Raw genomic sequence first — 27,645 nt, 5'->3', positions numbered from 1 at the left:
CTGTGTCATACACACAGCAAAATCCCTATCCCCTTCCCAATTATATAAAAAAACTAAACAGATAACTTACTTTCTTTAAATTATTTAAGTCTATTAAAAGATTTGACGTTTAAATACTTCCTCTCTTCTGATATATTAAACACCAAAAGGATCCACAATTATCTGATACAACAAACCCTCCATTTTTCAGCTCTGGCAAGAAGAGGGAAGATATCAACTCCAATCAATCTAATTAGATGGTGGAGAGGCCAAGAATTCAGAATGTGTCCTTAATCCTTCACAGCTTCAACACCTCTCTAATACCAGTAAAAACTGTAAGAAAACAGTTAAATGCATGAGACAGCAGATATAATAGCCAAGGCCTTCTACCACCCTCCTAACTATGTCTCAATATCAATTTATTCCCTAGTCCAAGAAGGATGACATATTTCATAAGTAATTTTCTTAGTCCAAAAAAAAAAAGAAAAAGTATGTGTTTTTTTAAAGAAGTTTTTTTCTCCTCTTCTTTCTCTTTTTTTACTTAGGAAGGGGTGGAAGTGGTGGAGGAGGTTCTGATGGCAGAGGTGGTGGTCGGGGTTTGTCTGTATTGCCGGATCTCGAGGAGATTCCACCAGCCCGAGGATTCAGATATTCACTATAAGGACGAACAAATTCAAATGCAGTGGGCTGAGTGGGCTGAACACCCTGGGCACTGAGCAGGGAGTGAAGCATATTCACAGTGTCTTGATAGTCTATTGTCTGGGTCGTATTGTGACCATTGGCCCCAGTGGGCCCTTTATCCAGTTTCGAATGAGGGACACGAGTTTTACAGCTGGGCTGTGAAAAGGAAAGGCCACTTGTGTCTGAGCTATGCCCAGGCATCTGAGCCATTGTAGGAAGTGAAGGGAAGGAGAAATTTAGGGAAGAGGATTTAGTACTCTTGGCAATCTTGGCTGGATGATCAAACACGGCCCCTCCAGTCTCTTCAGAGGGTCCCCTTTTACGAGTAGAACTGGAAGAGGAAAAAGAACTAGACAAGCTATAGGTTTTATGTGCTAAGTTACTTGTCTGGCTACTATGTTTTGGATCACCTGGACGTTTGTTCCCAGTACCAACTGGAAGTTGGGAATGGGAGTGCTTGTGTGAGTGGTGATTATGATGATGATGATGATTAGATGGGTGAGTCTTGTGCTTTTCTTTGTGTTCTCGGCTCTTTGTAACACTGTCCTCTACAGAATTGTGCTTATCAGCTGCAGCATGGACTTTTATGCGCATTTTTATCTCCTCTGGTTTTGAAGAGGCAGCTTTATCTCCACCTGCCACTGGGATTCTCATTTTGAGAGCTGTTTTGTCAGCCTTTTCCAGAAAAGGCCGCTCAGGGTTTTCTGAACCCTCTATGGGCATTTTTAGAATGACTGAAGAATGGCTATCATGATGAGAAAGGAGATTCTGGGCAGCATATGCATATTGTGACTTCACATTGGCTTCCATGTTCTCCAGTTGCCTCTTCTGGGCAGCCAACTCTTCTGCATGCTTTGCGCGGTATTCTTTCAGTGACACTTTAGCTGCCGGCACACTCTTAGTACTCTGCTTCTGGGAAATAAATGCATTTGAACCATCCTGTGGTAAGGAATGATCAACTCCTGTAAGTGCTAAATTCTCACTAGTCCGATGACCCTGAGTAGGTTCTAGTTTGAAAGAAGGTTGGGAGGACAGCCAACGCTTGCCCGGCAACATCTCCACACTGGTTAACTTGCTGGATGACTCTTCGGAGACTGGGAGGGAAGGCACTGCACTTGTGGTAGAAGTTGACATGCTCATTAAACCTGCAATGGTTGTGTCTGAAGAGCTCTGGGAAATCATATTGAGGATCGTCTGCTCTGAAGTCTTTTCATCTGTTCCTCGGTCATCTGCTTTTGTTTTCTTGGCAGCCTCACATGCCTGGAATGAAGCAAATAGCATCTCTTTACTTAGGTAATTTACTAAATAAAAAAACACTGAGATGAGTAGATTGTACTTGCAGCAACACTGGAAGTTCTGGATAGGCCACAGGCAGGAGGCTATCCTAACATAAAATCCAATAAATATTATCATCAAGAGAAGATTTTAAAACCTTCAATTAAGAGTCACAGCAATCTATCCAAATGTTACAAAACAATAATAACAACAAAGAATCTATGCTTATCTAAAATTCATACATGAACATCCATCATCCATGCCTTCTGCTTATGATTATAGTTAGTCCATAACTGAATTCTAGAAATTTTGGTGAGGTTTTATGCTAAAGTAAAAGATGAGCTATGTGCTCTCAAGGCTACTTCTTTTTTGTTGTTGCTGTTGTTTGTTTTTTTGTTTGTTTGTTTGAGACAGAGTCTCACTTTGTCATCCAGGCTGGAGTGCAGTGGCACAATCTCGGCTCACTGCAACCTAACGTCCCGAGTTCAAGCGATTCTCCTGTCTCAGCCTCCCGAGTAGCTGGAACTACAGGTGTGCATCACCATTCCTGGCTAATTTTTGTATTTTTAGTAGAGACGAGGTTTCACCATGTTGGCCAGGCTGGTCTCGAACTCCTGACCTCAGCTGATCCGCCTGCCTTGGCCTCCCAAAGTGCTGGGACTACAGGCGCGAGCCACCATGCCCGGCCTCTCAAGCCTACTTCTAATCTCAGGCTTCTAAGAGGCAAACTCACTCTCTGCCACTCACTCAACTCAGGAGAATGAAATTAACTTTATCTGTCTGGATTTACGAGAAAACAATGGAAACATTTTAAAACAAGCTTTATATCTGATAGAAAAAAAAGGGAATGATTCCATTATTCCTGAGTAAGTCTTTGACAAGTATTTGAAATACAACTTCAGACTACAACCTATATAAAAACAAAATTCTAAAATCCATTTTAAAAGTAGGTAATGTCAAACACAAAACTATGATACCAGCTCTAACCTTGTAATTCTCTATCTTGCCTCTACCAGAAGCCAATACTCTGACTCAGAGAAGCCATGTTTTTTCCCTACCAGTTTCCACACAGAAAATACTGAACCAGTGTTACTGCTCAAATGATCATATCACAGGAGTTACACAATGAAAAGCAAATCCTGCTATCTCATAGAGGCACTGACTTTTACAACAGTATCCAAGGTATGAAGTGGAAGTCATGATTACTGTGTAACTATAGAAATGGCAATTCCAAACCTAAGGTACATATTCAATACTGTTATATTCACTGGTGCAGTCAAAAGAAATTGATTTTGTTCCACAAGCTGACAGTAATGATTCTTACCCTCCAATTCCAAATGCGTTTGAGCCTGTTGGGAGTTTTCTCCAAAATCTGTAGAAACTCATGTGTCAGTTCTACAAGTAAAACAGAACATTCAAGAAAGACTGAGAGAAACAGAAGTAATGAAACAAGAATAACCTCAACTACTAACTAACTATTTTCATCTGAATCAAGTCACCTTTGGCCAGCTACGTGACAGATCAACAGCAAGTGCTTTTCAAGGTCCCTTACTCTAAAACTTACCATCTAAAAGTTCCAAGGTCACAGTGGCGTCAACATACTCCCACCAGTGCTTCCCGTCAGTTGAGACTGGGATCTCCCAATTGGACCACTTGCAAGCCAGATGAATGCAGACACAGGCCACCACAGGAGGTGTGTACTGCAGGCTAAATGTGGTCAAATGCAGGCTGACATCAGAGGGAAGAAAACAGAGAGTGTCATGAGCTCTCAATTCTCAACCCAAAGCTAAAACTCTCCATTATTTAAAAAAAAAAAAAAAAAAAAAAGGCTTCAAAATACACAGGAGAGTAAGAAGGGTAAGAAATATGCAATGCTCTGATCTAGCACTGTTATGAAAAAGTTTTGAAATTAACCAACATATTTATACTTGAGAGAGTAGTTGTGTATTATTTTAAATAGACCAGAACTATGATTGGTGAGAGACAAATTATTTTTAAGATATTTCCTTAAGTATTTGATTTACGGATTACACAGACCAAAAAGCTTACAATTTTCCTTAGGATCTGAGCTTAGTCTCAGGATAATAGGTAATAAATATTGACTTCTAGGCTTGAATACTGGCCCAGAAGTCAATGTTTTAAAGAACTTGAATTCCCAGCCTTTTTCCTTTTTTTTTTTTTTTTTTTGGCTCTGGTCAATGTGTGGATTAAGTGATGTGTATTCAAGAGTTTTTAAAATGTTACCTGAACAGGTGGGTTAATAGGCAATTATATTATCTATTACCTATTATCCTGAGACTAAGCTCAGATCCTAAGGAAAATTGTAAGCTTTATGGTCTGTGTAATCCGTAAATCAAATACTTAAGGAAATATCTTAAAAATAATTTGTCTCTCACCAATCATAGTTCTGGTCTATTTAAAATAATACACAACTACTCTCTCAAGTATAAATATGTTGGTTAATTTCAAAACTTTTTCATAACAGGCTATAAAAACGAACTTCTTAGCCCTGACAGTTACTAGGGATATCATTGGTTTCCATTAACTAACAATGTTGGGCAAGTCACTTGGTAATACAAGTTATGTACTAATCATTTACTTTTTTTAGACAGAGCCTCTCTCTCTGTTACCCAGGCTGCAGTGCAGTGGGGCAATCTCGGCTCACAGCAATCTCTGCCTCCTGGGTTCAAGCAATTCTCATGCCTCAGCCTCCCGAGTAGCTGGTACTATATGCATGTGCCACCAAGCCCTGCCAATTTTCGTATTTTTTAGTAAAAATGTGGTTTCACCACGTTGGCCAGGCTGGTCTCGAACTCCTAGCCTCAAGTGATCCACCAGCCTCAGCCTGGGATTACAGGTATGAGCCACTGTGCCCAGTCTCATTTACTTTTTTCAAAAAGGGAAGAAGGAAAAAGACTGAAACTCTTTACATCCATAAGTGCCCACTGATTGATAGAGGGGGAAGAAAAAGGAATACTTTAAAATATAATTATTGACCAGGCGCAGTGGTTTACACCTGTAATCCCAGCACTTTGGGAAGCCAAGGCAGGTGGATCACTTGAGGCCAGGAGTTTGAGACCAACCTAGTCAACATAGCGAAACCCCATCTCTACTAAAAATACAAAAAAATTAGCCGGGCATGGTGGCGCCAATCTATAATCCCAGCTTACTCAAGAGGCTGAGGCCGGAGAATCACTTGAACCTGGGAGGCAGAGGTTGCAGTGAGCCAAGATCGCACCACTGCAGTCCGGCCTGGTAGACAGAGTGAGACTCTGTCTTAAAAAAAAAAAAAAAAAATACACACACATATATATATATATATATATATATATATATATATGCCTGTAATCCCAGCACTTTGGGAGGCCGAGGTGGGCAGATCTGAGGTCAGGAAATCAAGACCATCCTGGCTAATAGGGTAAAATCCCATCTCTACTAAAAACACAAAAATTAGCCAGGCGTGGTGGCAGGTACCTGTAGTCCCAGCTACTCGGGAGGCTGAGGCAGGAGAATGGCGTAAACCTGGGAGATGGAGCTTGCAGTGAGCTGGTTATCGTGCCACTGCACTCCAGCCTGGGCAACAGAGCAAGACTCTGTCTCATAAAAAAAAAAAATTAAAAAAAAAAAAATATATAAAATTATTGCAGAATCCTCCAAATTAGATTTTCAGTCACTATCATGCAAAATTGAGTAGGTTATCAAAAAAATCAGTACTAAATAATTACATAACCTTAGAAAATTAAAAAGTACCATGGAAATTTAAAGTACAACATGAAAACTGTGCAGAAAAATCAATATTCACCAAAGAATTATCTATAGCACACTGTATCAAACCCAAGTAAAGTCCTATATCAAAAATCAAAGAGAAAAAAAATTAAAATATAAACCTGTTGGTTGCCATGAAGTAAGAAGTCTGTGCTAAGTCCTTGCTTGCTAAAGAAAAAAAAAGTCGGGTGGGGGAGGAAAAAAGTTATTAGTTCCATTCATTCTCAACAAATATTTAGTAAGCATTTAATATTTGCAAGGTACTGTGAATATAGTGGCAAATGAGACACACATGGTCCCTGTAAACCTGACGTTTACATTCTGCCAAAGTAGACAGATCAATGATTTTTAATTTTAACATTAATAACTATGCTGCTTCCAGATCTAGGTACTCAAGCTTTATTCTGCACACTACATATCTGAGGTACTTGTTTAAATGCAATTCTTGGACCTGCTCCCTAAAATTTAATTAAATGTTTGGAGAAGGGTGCAAGCATTTTTTAACAAGTAACCCAGAGATTCTGATGTAAGGATTCACTGAGAAACACTAAACTACAGGAGGAACTAAGATGATCTAGAAGCAAGATCAGAGTCTAGAAGACTTTCACATATTTGGGAAAAGTGACTTTTGCTGTTAAGAAAGTTTTTAATTAAGGCCAAACGCCGTGGCTCACGCCTGTAATCCCAACACTTTGGGAGGCCGAGGCGGGCAGATCACCTGAGGTCCAGAGTTTAAGACCAGCCTGACCAACATGGAGAAACCCCGTCTCTATTAAAAATAAAAAATTAGCTGGGGTGGTGGCGCATGCCTGTAATCCCAGCTACTCGGGAGGCTAAGGCAGGAGAATCGCTTGAACCCGGGAGGCAGAGGTTGTGATGAGCTGAGATCGTGCTACTGCACTCTACCTTGGGCAACAAGAGCAAAACTCCGTCTCAAAAAAAAAAAAAAGTTTTTAATTAAGTAGCCTTAATTAAGATTTAATTAATTAATCCCCAAATCATCAAATGATGTAATATATTACAATGAAAAAATTTAACTTCTTCCAAAACAAACTGTTCTGGGTGACAAAGCAAATTTTTATCTTCCTCAGGACACAGTCTTCTCAATATTAACATACATCCATCTCTAGTCTTATCCTTGTTCAATATAACATTTTAATACTTTCAAATATACAGAACTCGGGAAAATTTGGGAATTTTCATATGAAACACATATTAGCAAAATGTAAAATAAGACCAATTATCAGTTTGGCCTACAAAATCATAAAAGGCACTTAAAGGCACAATAGTGTTCAGATATTCTTAATACTACTTAAACTAAATAAGAGAGTTTCATTCAATTATACCTAATATTGTTAAATTAGAATTAAAAAGAAAAGTTCTGCCAAGGGATTGTGTATCATGGAAAGTCCAAATAAATTCTATATGATCCTCTAGGTAGTCTTTAATCAACCCCAGAATTAAAATAAAATCACCTACTCCTCACAACTTTCATAAAATTTCTGTTAAATAACTTCACAACCTGCCCAAACTTTGACAAACTTTCTCAAGAGGTTAGCTCTCTTTAACTAGAGATCATCTAAAAACATTACTTGTAAGAACCCAACAGAAAAACATCAAGTCAGAACAACTCATTTTGATTTAAGCCAAGTAGGCCTTTAAATTTGGCCAAAGCAGAACTGTTACGTATTGTCCACCACAAACCACAACCTCTAAAAGGGAAAACAATTTGAGATAGTCTTCATAAGCTGGGATTCCTTACCTCGAACAAGTTGAGTGCACTTTACTACATGAGTATGTGGGTGATCAATTGTTAGTTCAAAGCCTTAAAAGAAAAAGTAATTGGTTAAAAAACTATTAAAAAGTTTACATTTTACAAATTATTCTAAAAGGATAACTGATTGTGAATTACATCTTACTGGTTTCCACATTAAAATATTAATAGAAATTTATTCCACCAGAAAAATATCATTGTCCCATGAAATATAATTTGAAGACATTTTAAGAAAAAAGTTAACTAGAGGCTGGGCGCGGTGGCTCAAGCCTGTAATCCCAGCACTTTGGGAGGCCGAGGCGGGCTGATCACAAGGTCAGGAGATCGAGACCATCCTGCCTCACACGGTGAAACCCCATCTCTACTAAAAATACAAAAATTTAGCTGGGCGTGGTGGCGGGCGCCTGTAGTCCCAGCTACTCCGGAGGCTGAGGCAGGAGAATGACGTGCACCCAGGAGGCGGAGGTTGCAGTGAGCCAAGATTGTGCCACTGCACTCCAGCCTGGGTGACAGAGCAAGACTCCGTCTCAAAAAAAAAAAAAAAAAAAAGAAAAAGAAAAAGAAAAAAGTTAACTGGAATACATTAACTTGAGAGATAAACTTTGAAGAACTCATCATATATATATATGTGCAAAAAAAATTGTGTCTACACCAATAACTTTGACATACAACTCATGAAATCTTACCCTACCTAGAAGAGAAAAATGATAGCCCAAAAGAACCAGGAAAAAAAAAAATCTGTATTTTCATATTTTCTAAACTTTTAAAGGCAGCCTATGTGATGAAAATAACAGATAATAACACAATATCATCAGAGTTGCCCATGCAACCACTAAAGCTTAAGTTCCCCCCACTTTCACTCGGCTGTTCTAAACACTAGTTACCAATTTTAAAAACAAATGCTGTTACAGACCATAACAATCCACGGAAGGAAAAACATTCTTTAGATAGTTTTTATAATTTTTGAGGGTAAAAATCACCAAAACTTAAAAAGCAAATAATGAACCCTAGAATGAAGAAAATAATAACCCACTGGCTGCTGTTTCAAAGGTCAGCTGTACTACCTGCATTCACTCTATGGAACAGGCCACGGTTAAACTCAGGTCTACAACCTCTATCATCTGGAAACAGAGGAACACTACAAAAACTTTCCCAAGAAATATTATTCCTATTTAGCAAATTTTTAAAATCAAATCATTTTATTGCATAATTTTAAAAAATGTTTCAAAAGAAAATAAACTTACCTAAAGTCTGCAAAATTATGCTTTCTAAAATGACCAGATCTTGAACTTGTTGCAAATAAGCCTAAAAGTGAGAAGACAGAAATTATTCCCTACCAAGGCACAATATATAAAGTATAAACAATTCTAACAATCCCTTCCAGGGAAACCAAACAATAAAAGGCATGAGTGGAGTTAGGAGGTAGAGTTAAGAACTGAAATACAATCTTTTTTTTTTTTTGAGACAGAGTCTCCCTCTGTCACCCAGGCTGGAGTGCAGTGGTGTGATCTCGGCTCACTGCAACCTCCACCTCCCTGGTTCAAGCAATTCCCCTGCCTCAGCCTCCCAAGCAGCTGAGATTCCAGGAGCACGCCACCACGCCCGGCTAATATTTTTGTGAAATACAATCTTTATCCCTTATGCCCATTCAGTACACATTTTCTTTAAAAAATAAATAAATAAGTAGTATGCCAAGAGGTAACACTTTATATATGGCTACAGAAAAAGCACCACGTATTTGGTTCATTTTCAGGCTAATATTTAAGGTTTTATGGTTCATGTGATTTAGACATAAGAAAATTAAAAGTATATATTTTTTTCTTTTTTTTTTTTTTTTTTTTTGAGAGTTGGAGTTTCGCTCTTGTTGCCCAGGCTGGAGTGCAATGGCACAATCTCGGCTCACCACAACCTCGCCTCCCGGTTCAAACAATTCTCCTGCCTCAGCCTCCCGAGTAGCTGGGATTACAGGCATGCACCACCACACCCAGCTAATTTTGTATTTTTAGTAGAGACGGAGTTTCTCCATGTTGGTCAGGCTGGTCTCAAACTCCCAACCTCAGATGATCGGCCCACCTCGGCCTCCCAAAGTGCTGGGATTACAGGCGTGAGCCACCGCATCCGGCCTTTTTTGAGAGGGAGTCTCACTCTGCTGCTCAGGCTGGAGTGCAGTGGCGTGACCTCGCCTCACTACAACCTCTGCCTCCCAGGTTCAAGCGATTCTCCTGCCTCAGCCTCCCAAGTAGGTGGGATTATAGGAGCCCACCACCACGCCTGGCTAATTTTTGTATATTTAGTAGAGACGGGGTTTCACCATACTGGCAAAGCTGGTCTCGAACCCGACCTCAGGTGATCTGCCCGCCTCGGCCTCCCAAAGTGCTAGGATTACAGGCATGAGCCACCGTGCCTGGCCACAAAGTATATGTTTTTCAACATCACCAAAACACATTTGCAGAACCTTCCTACAGTACTGTAAGCATTTAATTGATACCAAACATTTGGCTCCTATCAGAACTTCCCGTTTGAGGCCATGCTAGGTTTCTAAAAAGTAACAGAAGAGTTCAAAGGAAAAGGTAGTAAGAAAATTCGTTCAAATTTGTGCCAGCCAAAGCTATGGCCACTAGCCACATGTAGCCATTCATCACTTGAAATGTAGCTAGTCTAAACTGAAACGTGCTATAACCATAAAATACACTGGATTTTTTAGACAGTTAAAAAATAAAGAACGGGCCGGGTGCAGTGGCTCATGCTGGTAATTCCAGCGCTTAGGGAGGCCAAAGTGGGTGTATCACGAGGTCAGGAGTTCAAGATCAGCCTGGCCAGTATGGTGAAACCCTGTCTCTATTAAAAATACCAAAAAATGGCCGGGCGCGGTGGCTCAAGCTTGTAATCCCAGCACTTTGGGAGGCCGAGGCGGGCGGATCACGAGGTCAGGAGATCGAGACCACAGTGAAACCCCGTCTCTACTAAAAATACAAAAAAATTAGCCGGGCGTGGTGGCGGGCGCCTGTAGTCCCAGCTACTCGGAGAGGCTGAGGCAGGAGAATGGCGTGAACCCGGGAGGCGGAGCTTGCAGTGAGCCGAGATTGCGCCACTGCACTCCAGCCTGGGAGACAGAGCGAGACTCCGTCTCAAAAAAAAAAAAAATAAAAATAAAAATACCAAAAAATTAGCCGGGCGCGGTGGCTCAAGCCTGTAATCCCAGCACTTTGGGAGGCTGAGGCGGGCGGATCACGAGGTCAGGAGATCGAGACCATCCTGGCTAACACGGTGAAACCCCGTCTCTACTAAAAACACAAAAAATTAGCCGGGCGTGTTGGCGGGCGCCTGTATTCCCAGCTACTCGGGAGGCTGAGGCAGGAGAATGGCGTGAACCCAGGAGGTGGAGGTTGCGGTGAGCCGAGATCGCGCCACTGCACTCCAGCCTGGGGGACAGAGAAAAACTCCGTCTCAAAAAAAAAAAAAAAAAAAAAAAACTGGGCGTGATGGTGGGCATGAACCTTGGCTTGTTCCATAAAGTGAATGCAGGTAGTAATCCCAGCTATTCAGGAGGCTGAGGCAGAGAATTGCTTGAACCTGGGAGGCGGAGGTTGCAGTGAGCTGAGATCATGCCACTGCACTCCAGCCAGGGTGACAGAGCGAGACTCCATCTCAAAAAAAGAAAAAAAAAAAAAATGTAGCTAGGCATGGTTGCTCACATCCAGAATTCTAACACTTTGGGAGGCCAGTGTGGGAGGATTCTTTAAAGGCCAAGAGTTCAAGACCAGCCTGGGCAACATGGTAAGACCCCAACTCTACAAAAAAATAAAAATTAGCTGGGAGTGGTGGCATGCAGCTATAGTCCTAGCTACTTGGGAGGCTGAGGTGAAATGATCACCTGCTCTTTATGAGAAACTAATGCCTGATGATCTGTCACTGTCTCCCATCACCCCCAGATGGGACCATCTAGTTGCAGGAAAAGAAGCTCAGGGAGGCTGGGCACAGTGGCTCACGCCTGTAATCCCACCACTTTGGGAGGCCAAGGCAGGCGGATCACAAGGTCAAGAGATCGAGATCATCCTGGCTGACATGGTGAAACCCCGTCTCTGCTAAAAATAAAAAAATTAGCTGGGCTTGGTGGCGCACGCCTGTAGTCCCAGCTACTTAGGAGGCTGAGGCAGGAGAATCGCTTGAACCCGGGAGGCGGAGGTTGCAGTGAGCCAAGATTGCGCCACTGCACTCCAGCCTGGTGACAAGAGCGAGACTCCGTCTCAAAAAAAAAAAAAAGAGACACTCAGGGCTCCCACTGATTCTACATTATGGTGAGTTATATAATTATTTCATTATGTGTAACAATGTAACAATAATAGAAATAAAGTGAACAATAAATGTAATGTGCTTGAATCATCCCAAAACCATCTCCAACCCCACCCCGTCCATGTAAAAACTGTCTCCCATGAAACCAGTCCCGGGTGCCAAAAAAGGTCTGGGACCATTGGTCTAGAATATATCTGAGAGATATTTTCTTCTTGAAATTTTCTTTATTTTCAAATTTTACTGCAACAAATACAAAACTTTCGCCATAAAATTTATGTTTTGTTTTGTTTTTCAGACAGAGTCCTGGCACTGCTGCCTGCAGTGGTGTGATCATGGCTCACTGCAGCCTCAACATCCCATGCTCAAGCAACCCTCCCACCTCAGTCTCCCAAGTAGCTGGGACTAAAGATATGAGCCAGCATGCCCAGTTGTTTTTTTTTGTTGTTGTTGTTGTTGTTCTTTTTCTTTTTTTGTAGAAATGGGGTCTCGGTTGCCAGAGCTTGTCTCAAACTGGACTCAAGCAATTCTCCTGCCTCAGCCTCCCAAAGTGCTGGGATTACAAGCATGAGCCACCACATCTGGCTTTTTTCTTTTTTTTTAAATATAGAGACAGGGTCTTGCTATGCTGTCCAGGTTGGTCTTGAACTTCTGGCCTAAAGTGATTCTCCCACCTTACCCTCCCAAAGTGCTAGGATTACAGGTGTGAGCCACCATACCTGGCCTAATTTTTTTACTGTTAAGAAAAACACAAACACTAAAATGTTCTTTTAACAACCCCAATCTAAACTTCAATAAATCGAAGTTATAAAATTAAGTTGCATCGAAATACATAAAGATCCAGGCATGCTTGGGAGTAGGGGAAAAAAAAAGAAAGAAAAAAATTTAAGAAAAACAGATGTGTAATTAATCTCCTACCTCACTTCTAGTATCAGGAAGGGATTCCTGAGGATGGAGACAAGTATGTGCTACCTTGATGACATGTTCCAATTTTTTGGGCTGCTCCTCCACTTTAGCTGCTAGAAACAAGGCTGCTGGAGCCACAGACTGAATGGAGAGAAAATAAATCATATTTATTATCAATTTATTCATTTATAGAGTAAGGTAGATCTAAAGAGGAGCTAAGTCTCAAATCAAGTTATTTGCTTGCCTCAACTTTGTCACCTCTTTACCCTTTCCCCCCAGCTTCTACCATCTTCCCCTCTCCTACCCATTAATCCATCTCCACTTCCAAACACCAATTCTTTGACAAACTCTCATTAACAGCTGTCTATGGGAGAAGCTACTAGATGTAAACAGACAGTTTTCTATTTAAAATGAGATTCTTTATTAAGTTTGTATCAAATCACTCAATACATTTTTTAAGGAGTAAACTGAAATGTCCAGAATACGCAAGTCCATATAGAGAAAAAGTTTAGTGGTTGCCAGGAGCTGGGGGGAGAGGAGTATAAGAATAACTGCTAATAGGTGAGGAGTTTTCTGGGGTGATGCAAATGTTCTGCAATTAGACTGTGTTGATGGTTGCACAATTCTGTACGAAAAACCAGTGAACTACATAATTTAAACAAATGAATTTCACTGTACGTGAATTATATCTCAATTACTTATACATATCAAACCTTTCAAAAATACAAAGCATGGCATTATATGTAAGGCATTATTTATAGAAAGCATTAAGAGGGAAAAATTGAAGTCAATATACAAGTAGATAACAAACTTTATAAAAGATTAGAGCAATATGACATAAATGTAGCCTGGTGATCTTGGAAACTTCAGGAAATATAACTTTTCTTGAATATTAAGAACATTTCAATGACTCAAAGATAGTAATGCTAAGAGCTATAATTCACCAGGAGTCAAAGAAATACATAAATAATTTTACAGAATTTAAATATATATTTCATTTTACTGACTAGAACTGATATTCTAATACTTATTTGTAACCCTGATGTCACCTATGCTATACTTTTCTAGAGTAAGTTTTTCTCCACAAATTCAACTCATAGTAATCAATTCAGACAAGACCATGGGAGACAAAAATAATTTAAAACAAAAATTTTTTAGGCCAGACACAGTGGTTCAAGCCTATAATCTCAGCACTTTGGGAAGCAAAGGCAGGGGATCACTTGAGCCCAGGAGTCCGAGACCAGCCTGGGCAACACAGTGAGAGAGACTCCATCTCCATACACACACAAAAAAAATTGTTTTAAGTAAACATAGTGATTCTTTTCCTTCACATTTGTTTCAGATGAATATGAAGCATAGTACATATATATTCCTCAGATTTTAGGATAAGCTCAGGATCAGAGAAAAATGGATATGAACGAAGGTATGGTGATCTAGGCGTAAAGCACATTTTCAACACTAAACTGAGTAGTTAAATAAATTAGATAATCGGATGTGGAACACTAAGTATTCTTTTTTCTTTTTTTTTTTTTTTGAGACAGCATCTCACTCTGTCACCCAGCTGCAGTTCAGTGGCGTCATAATCACAGTTCCACTCAACCTCCTGGGCTCAAGAGATATTCCCATCTCAGCCTTCGAAGCAGCTGGGATCCCAGGCACACGCCACCACACCCAGTTAATTTATTTTTATTTTTAATAGAGATGGGGTCTCCCTACATTGTCCAGGCTGCTCCAACTCCTGGGCTCAAGTGATTCTCCTGTCTCTGCCTCCCAAAGTCCTAGGAGTACAGGTGTGAGTCACCTCACCCAGCCAAGATTCTTAATAAGAGTGACACTAAAGATTTTGAAAAATAGAGTTTAAGAAATGTTTATGATAAATGTATATAACGATGTACCCATGATAATTAATAAAAATAAATTTTTAAAACAAAGTAATATTTAGAAGGAGTAATCTGGTGGTAGGTAGAACTAGGAGAAAAGGATAGGATACATTAAAAGTTAATTCAGGCTGGGTGTCATGGCTCACGCCTGTAATCCCAGCACTTTGGGAGGCCGAGGCAGCGGATCACTTGAAGTCAGGAATTCAAGACCAGCCCGGCCAACATGGTGAAACCCCGCCTCTACTAAAAACACAAAAATTAGCCGGGCATGGTGGCGCACACCACCACTCGGGAGTCTTGTAGTAGGGTAGTCCCACCTACTCGGGAGAATTGCCTGAACCCAGGAGGCAGGGGTTGAAGTGAGCCAAGATCATGCCACTGTACTCCAGCCTGGGCAACAGAGCAATACTGTCTCAAAAAATAAAATAAAAGTTAACTTAAATCATAATTTAGGCATTAGGACATAAAGTTTAGAGTATTTTGGGAGGCCAAAGCAGGAGAATCACTTGAGCCCAAAGTTCAAGATCAGCCTGGGCAACACAGTGAGACCCTGTCTCTGTTTTTTAAAAATTATTTTAAAATATAGAAAAAAGAATTTTAAAAAGTTTAGAGTAGACTGGGTGTGGTGGCTCACGCCTGTAATCCCAGCACTTTGGGAGGCTGAGGCAGGCAGATCACCTGAGGTCAGGAGTTCAAGAATAGCCTGGCCAACATGGTAAAACCCCATCTCTACTAAAAATACAAAAATTAGCCAGGAGTGGTGGCGCATGCCTTCGGTCCCAGCTACTTGGGAGGCTGAGGCAGGAGAACTGCTTGAACCCAGGAGGTGGGGGCTGCAGTGAGCCAAGATCACACCATTGCACTCCAACCTGGGCCACAGAGCGAGACTCTGTCTCAAAAAAAAAAAAAAAAAAAAAAAGTTTAGACACTAGCAGTAGAAATAAAGGAAAAAAGAAACACAGGCATCACTTTGTAAAACTAATAGGGCTGCACTAAATATATGTACATGTACTTGCATACAAAGAATAAATTCTAATGGGATATACTCTAAAATGTTAACAGGATTATCTCTTTATTTCCTGTCCTCTTCCAATTTTATAATAATTTAAAAAGTATATATAAGGAGAGGAAAAAAATGGTAACATTATGAAATTAGCGAGACTTTATAGGCTGGGTGCAGACTCTTGCCTATAATTTTAGCACTTTGGGAGGCCAAGGCAGGAGGATTCCTTGAGCTCAAGCCTGAGCAACATAGCAAGACCTCATCTCTACAAAAAATCAAAAGGAAAATTCACTGGGCGTGGTGGCACTGTAGTCCTGGTAAGGTGGGAGGATCACTTGAGCTCAGGACATGGAGGCTGCAGTGAACTATGATTGTACCACTGCACTCCAGCCTGGCCTAGGTGACAGAGTAAAACCCTGTCTTGGGGTGGGGGGACTATAACTAACTGAACAAAGGGGAAAAGGACAAGTCAAAGACTACTCTAAGGTTTTAAGCCTATTAGAAACTAAAAGTATGGCATAAACTAACAAAACCAAAATAAAACTAAACTAAATTATGGCACCACTGCACTCCTGGGCAACAGAGGGGACTCCATTTCAAAAAAAAAAAAAAAAAAAGAACACAATAAACGTTTCTTGAAGTAATGAATATTTATTGTTTGTTAGGGTGGAAAGAAAAGGCCCTCACCTATAGTGCTGGAAACAATGTATAATCTTTCAGTAGGGCAAACTGACACTACAAAAATTTTTATATATTGTATACTTTGGGCACAGCAATTCCACCTATAGGAACTTGTATTAAAATGCTTATATAAGTGCACTATATATATACAAGACTATCCCATGAAACATAACGTACAATATAATAAACTAGAACAACAACCCAAATAGCTATCAATAAAAAGCTGGTTAAATAAACTACAGTAACTACACAAATACCATGTGGCAAATTAAAATAATAAGAAATCCAAAAAATAATGGGAAATATGGAAAGATGTCCGATACATACTGTTACATGATAAAGCCAAGCTATGCAACAGTAGCATCGCAAGATACGATTTTTTAAATAAAAATACATCAATGCTAGTTTATGTGCACAGAAAAATGTCTGGGCCACTATATACCAAACATTTATCAATGGTTATCTCTGGGTGGGATTACAGACTAGTTTTCACTTTCCACATACATTTCTGTACTGTCTGAATTTTTACCATGGGAATTTATTATAATACCTTTGGGTTTCCTTTCTTTTTTTTTTTTTTGAGATGGACTCTGTCACCCAAGCTGGAGTGCAACGGCGCGATCTCAGCTCACTGCAACCTCCACCTTCCGGGTTCGAGCAATTCTGCCTCAGCCTCCCGAGTGAGTAGCTGGTACTACAGGCGCACGCCACCATGCCCGGCTGATTTTTGTGTTTTTAAATAGAGACGGGGTTTCACCATGTTGGCCAGGATGGTCTCAAACTCCTGACCTCAAATGATCCACCCAACTCGGCCTCCCAAAGTGCTAGGATTACAGGCCTGAGTCCCACGCCCAGCCTCTAATACCTTTGTAATAAGAAAAACACACACACACATACAAAAATGCCTGAGGACTTGACAGGATATATAATGTATCAATGCCACATTGATTATTAGGCCACACTTAACGTATTAAGTCCTCTCACATTTAAATTTGGATTCATCACAGTTAAACTTAGAATTAGCATGTTAAAAGGTGATATTAAATCTGGAATCTGTTGATTCCAAAATGTGCCTAAAATCAATCCTCTAAAAAGGATCAACAACTTCAAATTAATCAATGGATTTTGAAAAAGGTCATGACATACAAAAGAATATCCCTATACTAGCCAGGTGCAGTGGCCCATGCCTGCAATCTCAGCACTTTGGGAGACTGAGGTGGGAAGATAGCTTGAGGCCAGGAGTTTGAGACCAGCCTGGGCAACAGAGCGAGATCTCCTGTCTCTAAAAAATAAATATATGTAAAAATGTTTGAAAGAATATCTCTATATTGGATAATTACCAGATCATCCATTCATTCAGTAAGTTTACTGAAACTGGTTTAGAGAATATACAGAAAAGGGAATCTCTGTCCTTGTTAAGCTTAACAGATAAATAAAAAGATACGGCCTGGTGCAGTGGCTCATGGCTATAATTCCAGCACTTGGTAGGCTGAGGCGGGTGGATCGTGAGGTCAGGAATTCAAGACCAGGCAGGCCAAGATGGTGAAACCCTGTCTCTACTAAAAATACAAAAATCAGCTGGGTGTGGTGGCAGGCGCCTGTAATCACAACTACTCAGGAGGCTGAAGCAGGAGAACTGCTGGAACCCAGGAGGCGGAGGTTGCAGTGAGCTGAGATCACGCAGCCACTGCACTCCAGCATGGGGGAAAGAGCGAGATTCCAGGTCTCAAAAAAATAAAAAAAGATATAATTTAAAAGATAAGGCTGGGCACGGTGGCTCACACCTGTAATCCCAGCACTCTGGAAGGATGAGGCAGGCAGATCATGAGGTCAACAGTTGAAGACAAGCCTGGCCAACATAGTGAAACCCTGTCTATACTAAAAATAGAAAAATTAGCTGGGTGTGGTGGCGGGTGCCTGTAGTCCCAGCTACTTGGGAGGTTGAGACAGGAGAATCACTTGAACCTGGGAGGTGGAGGTTGCAGTGAGCTGAGACGGTGCCATTGCACTCCAGCCTGGGTGAAGGAGTGAGACTCCATCTCGAAAATAAATAAATAAATATATAAATAAAGTTAAAAGCAGGGGAAAATATATATTAACCTATACATGAAGAGTGGACAAACTGATTTGAGATTTTCTTTTTTTGATTTGAGATTTACTTCACCCCAGATTTCAAGTCTTTATCATAATAAAAGGGAAGAATTATAGAAAACCTTCAGAACTGGCAAAACTGCTAGGAATTTCCTCTTCAAATTTCACTTTTTAACTACTCACTACCTTCTATTCTGGTGCTATCAGATAGCCTCGTTAAATGCTAACAGGCTTCTCTCTCTTTTAATAAGAAGGGTATACTCCTTGCAATCAGAGCCAGAGCACGGCTCCAGGGCATGACTAGAGGTACAGGGCCTAAGGGCAGAAGAAAGCCAACCTGGTTGGATCATCAGCAAAAATCTTTTTATTTTTGTTTTGAGACCGAGTCTCGCTCTGTGGCCCAGGCTGGAGTGCAGTGACGCGATCTCGGCTCACTGCAAGCTCCGCCTCCAGGGTTCATGCCATTCTCCTGTCTCAGCCTCCCGAGTAGCTGGGACTACAGGTGCCCGCCCCCACGCCCGGCTAATTTTTTTTTTGTATTTTTAGTAGAGATGGGGTTTCACCATGTTAGCCAGGATGGTCTTGATCTGCTGACCTCGTGATCCGCCCGTCTCGGCCTCCCAAAGTGCTGGGATTACAGGCGTGAGCCACCGCACCCGGCCCACAAAAATCTTAATTCACAAATCCAAAAAGTTTCCTGTGCAGTTACTCCCAATACTGCTTCTGCCAGTTTCTTACATTTCAGGAGCTATGTCTAGCTTCATAAACTCTCTTTCTACAGCATTAAAAAGTAATAATAAATCTGAAAACCCACCATTCTAAGGATATGAAATAAGCATCCTCAAAGGCATAACCTTTTTCTTTTTGAGACAGTTTCACTCTTGTTGCCTAGGCCGAAGTGCAATAGCGATCTCGGCTCACCACAACCTCGGCCTCCCCAGTTCAAGTGATTGCCTCAGCCTCCTGAGTAGCTGGGATTACAGGCATGAGACACCACGCCTGGCTAATTTTTGTATTAGTAGAGATGGGGTTTCTCCATGTTGGTCTCAAACTCCCAACCTCAGGTGATCTGCCCGCCTCAGCCTCCCAAGGTTGTGGGATTATAGGCATAAGCCACCGTGCCTGGCAGGATAACCTTTTTCTTAAAAAAAAAAAAAAAAGCAGTGAAATATTTGACTCACAAATCCATTTGAAGTATACAGCCGGTGTGGTGGCTCACATCTGTAATCCCAACACTTTGGGAGGCTGAGGCGGGCAGATCACCTAAGGTCAGGAGTTCAAAACCAGCCTGGCCAACATGGTGAAACCTCGTCTCTACTAAAAATATAAAAATTAGCCAGGTGTGGTGGCACATGTGTGTAATCCCAGCTACTTGGGAGGCTGAGGAAACAGGATTGCTTGAATCTGCGAGGCAGAGGTTGCAATGAGCCGAGATCATGCCATTGCACTCCATCCTGGGCAACAAGAGCGAAACTTCATCTCAAAAAAAAAAAATCAATCCCTATGAAGTACTCGTCAAGTTTATCCCTATTACCTTGGCGTTTCATTAAGTAAATACAGTCCTTCCTAGAACTGGGATATCACTATGCATTCACTTCCAAGTCATTTATAATAATGTTAAATAGGACCATTTCAAATAGCAACACTGAAAAGATCACTATTTATAATTCTGTACAAAAAAATAAAATTTCTTTATTAGTATAATTTTATTCTTCCTGTTCTTTTAAAAAATTTTTTTTTCCGTTTTTCTTTTTTTTTTCTTGTAGAAACGGGGTCTCACCATGTTGCCCAGGCTGGTCTCCAACTCCTGGGCTCAATCAGTCCTCCCACCTGAACCTCCCAAAGTGCTGTGATTATACATAAGAATGAGTCACCATGCATAGCCTATTTTTCATGTTCTTAAAAGTCATTTTTCCAGTTATTATTACATAATGTACTTTCCCCTCCAACTGCTGACTGGAATTTTATCAAAGGCTTTTGGAAAATCTAAGTAACTTACATTTACTTCTTTTGCTGTGACCATATTTTATAAACTACTTCAAAATTAATGCCAGGAATGGCGGCTTATGCCTGTAATCCCAACATTTTAGAAGGCGGAGGCGGAAGGATCCCTTGAGCCCTGAGTTTGAGACCAGGCTGGGCAACATAGGGAGACCCCATCTCCACAAAAAAAATTTTAAAAATTGCCAGGGATGTTGGCAGGCCTGTGGTCCCAGTTACTTGGGAGGCTACGGCAGGACTGCTTGAGCCCAGATGGTTAAGGCTGCAATGAGCCATAATCAAACCACTGCACTCCACCATGGAAAACAGGGCAAGACCCTGCCTGTCTCCCTACCCCAGCAAGAAAAAGAAAGCTATACCTAAATTACACATGATTTCCCCTTTAATGTTATTCCTCCAACCCCAAAATGTTGACTTTGGATGTCTGATAATCTGTTTTTTGGGGGTTTTTTTGGAGACAGGGTCTCACTCTGATGCCCAGGCTGGAGTGAAGCGACTTGATCTTGGCTCACTGCATCCTCAACTCCCTGAGTTCAAGCAATCCTCTTGCCAGCCTCTGGAGTAGCTGAGACCACAGATGCATACCACCACACCCAGCTACTTGCTTTTTGTTTTTGTTTTTGATATTTTGTAGAAATGAGGTCTCATTATGTTGCCCAGGCTGGTTTTGAACTCCTGGGCTCAAGTGATCCTCCCATCTCAGTCTCTTAAAGTGCTGGGATTACAGTTGTGAGCCACTGCACCCGGCCTAATCTACTTCTTTAGAGAATCGACATGGATGTACTAAATCCACTAGACAAGTAGACACTTAACAGGAAAACTGAAAAGCTGGATTCAGAACAGCAACACAGCACATAATGAAAGTGATCAACCCTAAATTCTAAAGTTCAAGTTACAGTTCAGTAGCAAAGACCAACCACAAATGGAACAGGTAGTTGGAATCAATCACAAAAGGATTACACCATATAAAAAAATTATACTTACATTTCCAGGGAACTGTGTGAAGGACTGAATCATGTAGAATCGATGCATGTATACTATAGCAGTGTTGATAGTCAATTGTGAGCTGAAGTGTTCAAGTTAAGATCCAAAAACAGGCAGGTATAATTCTGGAAAAGATAACCTCTATCTCCCTCCCAAAAGGATGAAATGGCCAAGCAAGTAGATGCTACTAAATGAAAATCATACTTATTTCTCCAAATCAAAGAATGTCTGTTTTCTTTCACCAAATTATTAATCGCCAACTGACAGCACAATGCCTTACACATAACAAATATTTAATATAAATGTACTGAATGAATAAACAAACATCTCAGGATGTATGGATCTAGACAGATTTTTTTAAAAACTATATAAGGCGGCCAGGCGCGGTGGCTCATGCCTGTAATCCCAACACTTGGGAGGCCAAAGAGGGCAGATCACCTGAGGTCTGGAGTTCAGCCTGACCAACATGGAGAAACCCCATCTCTACTAAAAATACAAAATTAGCTGGGCGTGGTGGGGCATGCCTGTAATCCCAGCTACTTGAGAGGCTGAGGCAGGAGAATCGCTTGAACTGGGAGACAGAGGTTGCAGAGAGCCAAGACCACCCATTGCACTCCAGCCTGGGCAACAAGAACAAAACTCTATCTCAAAAAAAAAAAAAAAAAAAAAAAAAAAGTATTTATAAGGCCTGGCTGGGCACGGTGGTTCACGCCTGTAATCCCAGGACTTTGGGTGGAGGCAGAGGCAGGTGGATCACTTGAGGTCAGGAGTTCAAGACCGGTTTGGGCAACATAGCGAAACCCCTCCTTGACTAAAAACACAAAAATTAACCGGGCGTGGTGGCAGAAATCTGTAATCTAACGTGATTTACAGCACCCACCCTGATCTGGCCCGTAGGTATGTCTCCACTACCTCTCTCACCTACTAAACTCCATCAACTATTTTCTTTTTTTTTTTTTTTGAGACAGAGTCTCATTCTGTCACCCAGGCTGGAGTGCAGTGGCACAATCTCAGCTCACTGCAACCTTCACCTCCCGGGTTCAAGCGATTCTCCTGCCTCAGCCTCCCAAGTAGCTGGGACTACAGGCTGCGCCACCACGCCTGGCTAATTTTTGTATTTTTAGTAAAGATAGGGTTTCACCATGTTGGCCAGGCTGGTCTCGAACTCCTGACCTCAAGTGATCCATCCGCCTCAGTCTCCCAAAGTGCTGGAATTACAGGCGTGAGCCACCACACCTGGCCTAAATTATTTTCAGTTCCACTTCTCTCTGGCAACCAAGCCTACTCACGTGGTGATCCATGGGACAGGAAACATTTGAAATGATTTGATAATTCACTCACTGAAGAAGAAGAAAAAACTTGTCAATGCCTTACTTCTAAAAACTTCAACAGACAATATGAGGTAGAGAGATGATGCAGTCCCAAATTACAACAGCCTTTTTTTTTTTTTTTTTTTTTTGAGGCAGAGTCTCGCTCTGTCGCCCACGCTGGAGTGCAGTGGCACCATCTCGGCCCACTGAAACCTCTGCCTCCCAAATTCAAGCGATTCTCCTGCCTCAGCTTCCCCAGTAGCTGAGATTACAGGCGCCCACCAACAGACCTGGCTACTTTTTGTATTTTTAGTAGAGACAGGGTTTCACCATGTTGGCCAGGCTGGTCTTGAACTCCTGGCCTCAAGTGATCGACCTGCCTGGGCCTCCGAAAGTGCTGGTATTACAGGCGTGAGCCACCGCGCCTGGCTGACAACCTTAATGACAACACACATACAAAAAGGAAAGCATTTTAAGGATACACTGAAACAGAATTTCGAACAAAAAGATTTAACTCCGTACTGACAGGATGCTTAGGAAACAAACCTGGACATCAGCAGGAAACAAACTGGCGATAAAACAGACACCCATTTTGAGATGAACACGCCCTTAAGATACACACATTACCGTCAGCCACACATTTAAATAGAAGCTGCACCCAAGCAAATTTTCACACGCAGAGTGGAAAGAACTTTAAAACTATACTAGTTTTCTCCACCACAAAATGTGTATTTCCTGACAAACAAAAATATGTGGGAGAGGTTATCTCATTTTTTTTTTCTGAGACGGAGTTTCACTATTGTTGCCCAAGCTGGAATGCAGTGGCGCGATCTCGGCTCACTGCAACCTCCGCCTCCCGGGTTCAAGCGATTTTCCTGCGTCGGCCTCCTGACTAGCTGGGATTACAGCTGCCCGCCACTACGCCGGGGTAATTTTTTGTATTTTTAGTAGAGACAGGGGTTTCATCATGTTGGCCAGGCTGGTCTCGAACTCCTGGCCTCAGGTGATCCACCCGCCTCGGCCTCCCGAAGTGCAGAGATTACAGGCGTGAGCCACCGCATCCAGCCGTTACCTCATTTTTGAAATAGAAAATGAAATACATACCATCACTCTAAGTAACTTAAGGACCCAGTATTTTGTAAACTATTTAAAACATTAGATTCGTGGGTATCCCCTACAAACGTAAACTAACATCTTTCCTCTGAAATTCCATAAAACAGTAGCTACTAATTGAGCATCTGAATGCAAAGCATTGTGATGGACACAGAATCAAACACAAGAGGTATCATCCCATTTTATAGACAAGACGACCAAGAATTTGAGAGGTCACTTAAAACAGCTAGTAGATGAGGAATGGATTTTGGACTAAGGCTGAGGCATTAATTCTGGTCCACCCTTTATAAGACTTTCAGGTACTGAATTTCTCGAAATTTACACACTAGGTTTGGGAGGCAGCCGTCAATAGAGAAACCCTCTACCAGACCCAGACCCCCAGGACACAGCGGAAAATGAGAATCTTAACGTCACCAGAGCAGATCAGAACACAATGAACAGAGAGTTGGAAGGGCTGGTTAAAACACAAAGCCGGGAAGGATACGAATTCCCAGCAAAGTTGGCGGCACGGGTGAGCGAGCGGGAAATCAACTCCGCCTCGCTTCCCTAGCGCGAACTGAGTTTCAAGCCCGCCCCATCGTGGGCTCTCCCAACTAGACATCCAGCTTCTGCCCACCTTCTTCCCCACTTTCGTCCCCAACCAGAGACTGAGACCTGGACGCCAGAGTATGGCGGGACCAACTCCAAGGCCGAAGGCCTAGGCCGCAAGGATACACGTTAAGACGCTGCCCCATGTCCTGGAGCAGATTGGCCGCCTGCTGGCGATAAGAAAGTTCTTTATCTGGGTCCACGCCAAAACGACGGGATGGGCTATTTTCCAGCTGTTCTCGAGTGAAATACCACCGTTTGTTGTTGTTCTTCCTCTCTCCCTCCATAGTGCTTCAACCAGAAGGCAGCGGCGAAGGCTGCAGGCACTTCCCAACGTCACCTAACAGGCGACCCACATCCGCTGTGCGGGGGCAACTGCGACTTGACGAACTTCCGCTAAGCGTCGACCGCCGGGTCGTGACTCGCTTCCGTAGAGGAAGCAAAAGTCAAAGGACCTATTTCCGGAATGCACCTCGCAACACCCCGTAGCCGAATTAACAGCCAATATGCGACCAGAAAAAACCTTGAGGCGAGGACACAGCCGCGTCACGTGACCCTTGGGAGGTGGAGTGAGGTTAGAAGTTCTCGCTTAAAAACCGTGTATCTTCCCGCGAGAACCGGATTGAGCGTTGGCGCCTCGGGTTAGGCTGCGAGGCCGCAATTGTAGTGTGATGAGGCGCCCGCCCACGCGCCGCTTGGCGGTTCTTACGAGAACTTCGTTTGTGGCGGCAGTGGTGATATAAAATGGGGCAGATGGGCCCGGCGCGGTGGTTCACGCCTGTAATCCCAGCACTTTGGGAGCCTGAAGCGGGCGGATCACGAGGTCAGGAGTTCGAGACCAGCTTGGCCAATATGGTGAAACCCCCGTCTCTACTAAAAATACAAAATTAGCGGGGCGTGGTGGCGCGCGCCTGTAGTCCCAGCTACTCGGGAAGCTGAAGCAGGAGAATCGCTTGAAGCCGGGAGGCGCAGCTCGCAGTGAGCCGAGATCACGCCACTGCACCCCAGCCTCCAGCCTGGGTGACAAAGCGAGACTGTCTCAAAAAATAAAATAAAATAAATAAAAATGTGGCAGATGAACTTGAAAGAGAAAGTAGGTGAGGCTGTCAGAAACTGAAAAACAATCAAATGGTGGGGCTCTTTCGTGTATCAGAACATAAAGCAACTAGAAGGCTGTTACATTGTTGGTAGCAATGTAAAATGCGACAACCCATTTGGAGAGGTCGCTTTAATGTGTAGCCAAAGGCATGAAAACATTCTCACGTTTCGCCACAGTGATCCAACTTAAGGAATAAAATGAAATTAATAACATTAATTAAGAGCTTACATGTCCCAGGCACAATACTGACTTAAATATACTGTTCCATTTATTCAGCACAACTCTAAGAGGTAATTTTTAAGTACGGTTGCGAATGGGTGAACTAAAACTGCCCCTTGAGTGTGGAAAGCCTCCACCACTACCCCTCGCTTGCACAGATTAGCAAGTTCTTGCCCTTTGTCAAGATATTTCCCAGCTCCTTTGCTGGGCGCGGTGGCTCAGGCCTGTAATCCCAGCACTTTGGAAGGCCAAGGCGGGCAGATCACCTGAAGTCAGGAGTTCGAGACCAGCCTGGCCAACATGGTGAACCCTCATCTCTACTGAAAATACAAAAATTAGCCAGGCATGGTGGCGCACGCCTGTACTCCCAGCTACTTGGGAGGCGGAGGCAGGAGAATCATTTGAACCCGGGAGGCAGAAGTTGCAGTGAGCCGAAATTGTGCCACTGCACTCCAGCCTGGGCGACATTGTGAGACTCCTTCTCAAAAAAAAAAAAAGATATATCCCAGCTCCAGCGTCTCATAACTGTTTGGTGCTGGGCAAGATAGTTAACCTCTCTATGCCTCCCTTCTGTGATAATACCTATGTTTTAGATTGTGAAAGGGAGTAAAGACTTAATGAGTAAAAAGTATCTATAATAGTACCTAGTACTTAGAAAATATTCAGTAGCCCTTATTGTTATAGTATTTGTTACATTGTATTGAAATTGAAGGCAAGAGCAATGCCTTCATTTTTGTATGGCACCTACCTAGTAAAGCCCTGGCCCTAGTAAATAGTCCATAAATCTTTGTCAGATAAATGTGCAAAACACCCACAATACAGAAACTGAGGCTCTGGGAGTTTGCCCTCACTACATCGCTAATAAGTGTAGATCTTAAATCTAATTCAATTGATCTTTCCATTCACGCAAGCTGTATTCCTGCTTTTCTGGAACCATATTCAGTTTACCTTGATTAAATATGGGTAATTTTAGATAGATTTGGATAATATTAGAATCCTTCATCTTGCTTTGATAATATTTTGGGTTTTGTCATTTCTAGGAATGGGTGATCTTACTATGCTTGATTGTCATTCATTCTCAAAAGTATTTCTTTCCATTCAGGTCACCTCTGCCATACACTGCCTGTAGTTAGTATTAGCTATTAGCTCCATTTTACCCTGGAGAAATTGAGGTTCAGGAAGATTTAAATGACTTACTTCTAGTTATAAAGTAAAAGAACTTGGGATTTCAAATTTCTTCCCTCACAGACTCTTTACTATTAAGAGAATAAGCACTTATAAAATAGATTTTTTAGTAGAATAAGCACTTTTTCAGTTATGTAGTCATGTATGTTATCTTTTAAACAGCTGTATTAGTCCATTTTCATGCTGCTGATAAAGACATACCCAAGACTGGGCAATTTACAAAGGAAAGAAGTTTAATGGAGAACTCACAGTCCACGTGGCTGGGGAAGCCTCACAATCATGGTGGAAGGCAAGGAGGAGCAATGATTACATGGATGACGGCAGGTAAAGAGAGAGCTTGTGCAGGCAAACTCCCATTTTTTTAAAACCATCAGATCTCATGAGACTCATTCACTATCATGAGAACAGCAAAGGAAAGACCCACCCCCATAATTCAATCACCTCCCACTGGGTTCCTCCTACCATATGTGGAAATTGTGGGAGTTACAATTCAAGATGAGATTTGGGTAGGGACACAGTGCCAAACCATATCATTCCGCCCCTGGCCCCTCCCAAATCTCATGTCCTCACGTTTCAAAATACAGTCATGCCTTCCCCACAGTCCCCTAAAGTCTCAACTCATTTCAGCATTAACTCAGAAGTCCACAGTCCAAAGTCTCATCCCAGACAAGCAAGTTCCTTCCACCTATGAGCCTGTAAAATCAAAAGCAAGTTAGTTACTTCATAGATACAATGGCGGCATTGGATAAATACAACCATTCCAAATGGGAGAAATTGGCCAAAAAAAAAAGGGGCTACAGGCCCCATGCAAGTCTGAAATC

The 27,645-nt window shown here is 42.0% G+C and overlaps 1 protein-coding gene across 4 annotated transcripts; it reads right to left on the bottom strand.

The window, feature by feature from the left end:
* CCNT1 (cyclin T1) lies at window positions 1-24,827 on the bottom strand. Of its 4 annotated transcripts, XM_032143395.2 has the most exons (9): window positions 24,448-24,815; window positions 21,311-21,392; window positions 12,683-12,811; window positions 8,719-8,779; window positions 7,463-7,525; window positions 5,823-5,868; window positions 3,500-3,663; window positions 3,260-3,330; window positions 1-1,920 (listed from the first exon to the last, which is right to left on the bottom strand). In XM_032143395.2, exons 1-9 carry the CDS (start codon window positions 24,606-24,608, stop codon window positions 517-519), a joined length of 2,181 nt encoding a protein of 726 aa, XP_031999286.1. In that variant the 5' UTR covers window positions 24,609-24,815; the 3' UTR covers window positions 1-516. The 4 variants fall into 4 exon arrangements, 3 of the variants coding, with proteins under 3 accessions (XP_031999286.1, XP_058289568.1, XP_058289567.1); XR_004246152.2 differs by lacking the exon at window positions 3,500-3,663 and having other exon boundaries at window positions 1,852-1,920; window positions 24,448-24,827; XM_058433585.1 differs by lacking the exons at window positions 3,500-3,663; window positions 7,463-7,525; window positions 8,719-8,779; ... (1 more) ...; window positions 21,311-21,392; window positions 24,448-24,815 and having other exon boundaries at window positions 2-1,920; window positions 5,823-5,839.
* Between the last annotated feature and the right edge of the window lie 2,818 nt (window positions 24,828-27,645).

This window comes from Hylobates moloch, unplaced genomic scaffold, assembly GCF_009828535.3.
Source record: "Hylobates moloch isolate HMO894 unplaced genomic scaffold, HMol_V3 SCAFFOLD_22, whole genome shotgun sequence".
NCBI classification, from domain to species: Eukaryota; Metazoa; Chordata; class Mammalia; order Primates; family Hylobatidae; genus Hylobates; species Hylobates moloch.
The sequence above is the reverse complement of the archived record's forward strand: the minus strand, read 5'-3'. Positions and strand labels throughout refer to the sequence as shown.